This window comes from Herpailurus yagouaroundi, unplaced genomic scaffold (assembly GCF_014898765.1).
Source record: "Herpailurus yagouaroundi ecotype Mexico unplaced genomic scaffold, PumYag 202, whole genome shotgun sequence".
Taxonomy (NCBI): domain Eukaryota; kingdom Metazoa; phylum Chordata; class Mammalia; order Carnivora; family Felidae; genus Herpailurus; species Herpailurus yagouaroundi.
This window is the reverse complement of record NW_024412433.1, coordinates 5958088-5963915: the sequence shown is the minus strand read 5'-3', so window position 1 is coordinate 5963915 and position 5828 is coordinate 5958088. Positions and strand designations below refer to the sequence as shown.

At 51.3% G+C, this 5828-nt stretch overlaps 1 protein-coding gene and 1 non-coding gene across 2 annotated transcripts; both read right to left on the bottom strand.

Annotated features, from left to right (window-relative positions):
• Positions 1-1679: 1679 nt before the first annotated feature.
• Positions 1680-1752, bottom strand: TRNAK-UUU (transfer RNA lysine (anticodon UUU)). The gene has a single exon. It is a non-coding gene; the product is annotated as a tRNA-Lys (tRNA).
• Positions 1753-2072: 320 nt separating this feature from the next.
• On the bottom strand, positions 2073-5776 carry ARL4C (ARF like GTPase 4C). The gene has a single exon (XM_040450609.1). It carries the CDS (start codon positions 5678-5680, stop codon positions 5102-5104), a length of 579 nt encoding a protein of 192 aa, XP_040306543.1. The 5' UTR covers positions 5681-5776; the 3' UTR covers positions 2073-5101.
• Positions 5777-5828: the final 52 nt, after the last annotated feature.

Sequence of the window (5828 nt, the reverse complement as noted above, 5' to 3'; positions counted from 1 at the left end):
TTTTTGAGAGAGAGAGGCAGCACAAGTGGGGGAGGGATAGACAGAGAGGGGGACGCAGAATCCGAAGCAGGCTCCAGGCTCTGAGTTGTCAGCACAGAGCCCAACGCGGGGCTCGAACTCACACACTTCGAGGTCATGACCTGAGCCGAAGTTGGAGGCTTAACCGACTGAGCCACCCAGGCGCCCCACATCTGTGGCCTTTCTGATGTTATCTGACTCCTAAACATTAGCTTCTATAGCAACAGGGACGATAAAATCAAGCCTCGCTCATCTTTTAAGAAAAACCCCTAGGCTCATACCTGTTTCCACCCTGTGTACAAGTTTCAACCTCCTTCTGCAAAGTCACAGCAGTGATTCATCTCATGACCGTGATCTTGAAGAACGATATTCACAGTTTGTCTGTTTTCACCTTAATTCAGACATGTCACGGGAAACAATTATTTTGTATAACGTATGTAAGTTTATATGCATCTAATGTACGTAGGTTTAAAATTTACCACGAAAACTAACCAACGAGAATGCAGTCATGCAGCCGATAATTAGGGAGTACTCACTCCCTGCTCAAGGTGGTTTTCCGCACTGGCTGTCACGGAGCCAGGCCTTACCCTGTCGGGGGGCTCATAGCCTGGTGAGATGGGCCATGGGAGCAGCGGACCCAGTGGTCCACACAGCTCCGTCTGGCCCCTCACCCAGCCTCGCAGAGCTCTGGAAGGGGAGACCACACGCCCGGGATGGTCCACAGACACTTCCTGGACTCCACTCTTGCCTGGGCCTGGGCTGCAGGCTAGGTTCCAGAGCGTAAGGGCACCAAGAAGTGGGGGTGAAAGGCAGATTGCAGCAAGCGACTTAAATGCTTGTGGTCGGGTGGAATTACGGTGCTTTCCACGTGTTGCTAGCGACCCGTGATCAAAGCTGGGGCTGCTGACTGAGCACTGGAGCCGAGTTACGATTGTGTCTATTCCTCCCCAGCACGCACTATGACCCCATTTTACAGATGGGGAGATCGAGGCTCAAGAGGCTAAGAAATGGAGAGTAAAATGATGGAGGCCCTAAGCGCTGGAGTTGAAATTTGAAACTGGATCCTTTTGCCTCCTGAGCTAAGACCCAAGGGGCCCTTGCTTTTGTGGCCTGGTATCTGCTGAGCGCCCTCACGAGTGTGGCTGCGTTGACCCTGTCAGAATGCTGTGGAGTCAGCCCCAATCGCTTTTTCTTCAGAAAGTGGGCCTTTTTGGGGGGGGGGGGCGCTTGGGTGGCCCAGTGGGTTGAGCGTCCGACTCGGCTCAGGTCATGATCTCGCAGTTTGTGAGCTCGAGCCCCGCGTCCGGCTCTGTGTCAGATTCTGTGTCTCCCTCTCTCTCTGCCCCTCCCCCGCCCGTGCTCTGTCTCTCAAGAATAAATACATGTTAAAAAAGAAAAAAAAAAGGAAGAAAGCGGGCCTTTCCCCAACAACAGGTACAAAACACGATTGTTTCACTGCACCTTCTACTGCAGAGGGCTCAAAGTCCTGGATGTCTTCTGGGTTCAGCCCAGATCGGAGCAGAGGAGGTCTAGGCGCTGAGCAGCTTTGTGACGATTCATGTTCTATTAGCACATAGCGACTTCCAATTTTACACAATCCCATGGTATTCTTGAAATGATTAACAATCATGACCTTGTTTTGTTTGTTTAGGTAGGCTCTATGCCCAGCGTGGGGCTTGAACTCACGACCCTGAGATCAAAAGTCACATGCTCTACCGACCGAGCCAGCCAGGCACCCCAAATCATGACCTTTTTTAATAAACTGAGAGGCCGAGGACAGGCGAGGCACTGAAGGCCTTTTTCCTGAAGGATCTGGGAGGACCAGGGACAGGCACCCCGTAGGGCGGCAGGCGTAGGGGGACAGGCACAAGTGTATGATGCAGTCCAGCCCTCACACTCTTCTGCTCAGGACAGAGCTGGACACGGAAGCCAACTTGATCCAGCCCCAGGCGGGCCCCAGAGGCCGTCTGGTGAGCCATCCAGTCACTCCCCAAAGAAGGCCTAGGAATAAAGAAGGCCAACTTGAAAAACCATCCAGACAACTTCCCCAAACGTTTGATTGTATAAATAATTTATTTCTGTTCACAGCATCATATATGCATATAAAAGGGAACAGGACCAGAAGAGGACGTTCAGGACAGAGAATTACAGCAGCAGAAAGGAAAACCGAAACCAGGAGACGACAGTCCCAACACCATGACAGAGAATCTGTGAAGAGAATCGGCTTGAAATAAAACCGGCCTCCTTGTGTCTAGGGGAGAACCTTTCGAAAGCTCACGTGGGGAGGCCAACTTCCTCCGTGTGAAACCCATTCATTCTTCAAAGGGGCAGGAGGCATAATAGATCACTGATGCCATATTGGAGAGGACTGCCCCCCCCCCCCCCACGCCAAGGCCACGCCAAGGTAACTTGACGCTTGCTTCCTCTGTTTGGTCAGAGACAAAAGTGGGCTGTTATTAGGTCAAACACCACAGAGATCAACGGAGACTCTTAACTATTGGTTGATACACCACAGGGGCCTTACTTGACCGCACAATTTACTAACAGTTGACTGCACCCCTAAGTATCGATAATGCAAAAACCAAAGTCATTTCGCTTCGTTTGTAAAGCATGACGGGACTTGAACAGGGATCTTGAACCTAAGGATGGTTAGCACGAGGTGGTTACAGCATTTGGCATCTTCAATGTCACAAAATAAATATATTATTCTCTCAATAGCGTGGCCCTACCAAAATGTCAAAGTGCATAAGAAATTGTTACATGTGAAGAAAATAAAGGAGGATGGGGATTTTTTTTTTTTTAATAACTCTATACAGAATCTTCAGATGATGGGACCAGCCCATTTAGAAATCAGTGACTACGCTGTCGAAACGTAAACCGAAATCCTGCAGGCTTTGACAGTGCTTAGCTCTATTTTCTCTACTGAGTTGCTACAAAAATACCAGCCTTGGGGAGGTACCAAATACACCGACCAAAGATAAAAGGAAGATGATGGGCCTGCTAGGTTTCCTCTTTTAAAAGGTTTCCTGTAAGTGGGTTTCAAGCAGGAAGGCAGGACCACCTCTGGGTCTTAAATTAACTTTCTGAGTGTAATGGACAATAGGCATGGGTATATAATCTGACGACCTCACATGCTCAAGCATGATCATGCCCAGTTGCTATATAGGCCTCCTTCGTAAAGAAATTCCTCACAGTGGGGTGTGTGTGTGTTGTGTGTGTGTGTGCGCGTGTGTGCATATGCAAAATTCTACCTGTGAACATGAATTTGAAGAGGAAATGAAAACCAAACGGTAAGTAGAAGTTTCCCTTTTTGATACTGTGTCTCAGGGTAAATGACAGCTTCTGCAAACTAAGACTCAGTCCTGATTATAAAGGATTTTTAAATCACATTATTAAAAATATGTATTTCTTCTTCTTTCGCTTTATCTATTTTTCCAAAGCCTCTTTCAAGTAAACCGCTAAGTGCCTGAGTACAGGTGATCATTACATCACACGCTTTCTTTGATCCCAAGCACTCATTGTTTGCATTTGCCTAGCAGGCCAGTTCCCACAAGAATGGATTGGGAAGGACCTCATTCCTTGTGCTTTTCCTTTGCTTTTAAAATCCATGCAACGAGGTCGGCTTTTGCAACAAGGTGGGGTTTTATTTTTTTGGCGCATGACATCAAATACTCTAACGAGACATTTTTCATGAAATGCTTCAAACCAGATAGGCCACGATGAACCAAATTAGAAATTTGAACACGTCCCCACTTGCAGCGTAAAAGGATCTAAAAGGGCAGAGCGGAGTCTTTTTTTTTTTTTTTTCTTTTCCTAAGGTGAATATTTCTAAGGTGAGTATTCATTTGTAGAATTTCTTAAAAACATGTCTGAAAACCAAAACCCATCATCAAGCTGTTCGTATTACAAGAGACGGCCTTGCAAAAAACCATCTTGCAATTCAGCACACATCTGCGGCTGGTGTGCTCATACAAACCAATCAGGAGGCTAAGAGATTTTTTAAGATTCCACACATATGGGTCTAGGTATTTATGCCGATTACACAGGACAGAGGGAGGTCCCTGTATCTACACACACACCCCATCCAGCATTTACGCCAAGAAGAGCCTTACCCTTTAAAAACCTTTATCCTGCAAACAGTAAATATATCATTTGCCACCACCTCCAACAGTTTTTTTTTTTTTTTTTTTTTTTTTAATTTTTATTGGTCTCTTTGTGTGATAATGACCTACACATGGACAGGGTCCAAACCATCTGGAAGATGTCTGATTCCAGGCTGAAAAGCAGTTCTCAACCGAACTGGTCTTCCGTAGCCACCATAAAAGCACCAGGAAAGGGGCAGCTTTGTGGCCATCCCCCCGGCCAAGGCCAGCGCCGCGGCGCCCCACGCTCTCGGGCTGCTGTATTGTTCCAGGCAGTCCTCTGATGGCCCAAATCACCACCACCTCGTTTGGGCCCAGAGCAGGACAAATGAAATCTCAACAGGGGCCTGCCCTGTGACATAAAACTATCCGGCTTCCCGAGCCCACGAATGCAGGGGGAGGCCATTCCCCCCCCAGCACCTCCCACTGCCAACCTGCCCCCCAGATAGGTGCTCCCAGGGTTCTGGGAGCCGCATACCTCAGGTGACTCACAGGTGGGAGCCCCAGTGAGGGCGGGGCGGCCCAACTTGTGGCGGGCGGCGGAAGAGATCGCTTTTGTCTCTGACATCCGAGTTTTCCACCTGGGCCGGGAGGGGCGGACAGCAGGCCAGGCGCGTCCACTCCCCAGCGCCCCCCACCCATTAGTAGCTCTGGCGTTCAGACAAAAGGTCCCCTGAGCTGGGGGTGGGGGCCGATCGAGGGCAGGCTGGCAACTCGGTATACACACCCAGGTTAAGTCACTAGTCCCGCGTCTGGGTGCACAGACTCCGTTTTAAAAATTCGAAGCCTAGCTTTGGTTCTCGGTCTTTGTTCGCGGGCGCGGATGCTCCTTCGTCCATCCATCCATCCATCCATCCATCCATCCATCCATCCCTGACTTGCTCGCTCCCTCGCTCGCCCCCCGCTCGCTCCCCGCTCGCTCCCGAACACAGCCGGGCGCATTACCGCTTCTTCTTCTGCTTGAGGGACTTCCTGCGTTTCAGAATCATCTCATAGAGCTTGTCCATGCCCTCGGTGAGGCCCTCGCCGATGATGGCGCACGCCGGCTGGACGTGGTAGGTGGTGGCCGGGATGAGCTCGTGCAGCGCCAGCTGCTTCTCGATCTCGGCCACCGGCAGCGACTTGGGCAGGTCCTGCTTGTTGGCGATGACCAGCAGCGGCGTGCCCTGGTTCTCGGCGAACTTGGTGACCTTGTGCAGCTCCGTCTTGGCCTCCTCCAGCCGGTCCACGTCCACCGAGTCCACCACGTAGATGATGCCGTCCGTGCAGCGGCTGTAGGACTTCCAGAGCGGCCGCAGCTTCTCCTGGCCGCCGACGTCCCAGAAGTGGCAGCTGATACCCTTGGCCGTGCCGTTGCTCAGCTTGATCTTCTCGGTGTTGAAGCCGATGGTGGGCACCGTGTTCACGAACTCGTTGAACTTGAGCCGGTACAGCACCGTGGTCTTGCCGGCCGAGTCCAAGCCCAGCATGACGATGTGCAGGGACTGGAAGGCCGAGATGTTGGAGGAGATGTTGCCCATGGCTCCTGGCTGCGGCGCCGGCCACTGCGGCTGCGGCGGGAGGGCGCCGCCCCCCGAGCAGCTACGCGGCCCGAAGCGGCCGGGAGCAACGGGCACAACCCCCTCCAACATCTCGGCCTTCCAGTCCCTGCACAGCGTCATGCTGGGC

Coding starts and splice junctions, on each gene's coding strand:
- ARL4C (XM_040450609.1), bottom strand. CDS start 5,680: ATGGGCAACATCTCCTCCAACATCTCGGCCTTCCAGTCCCTGCACATC.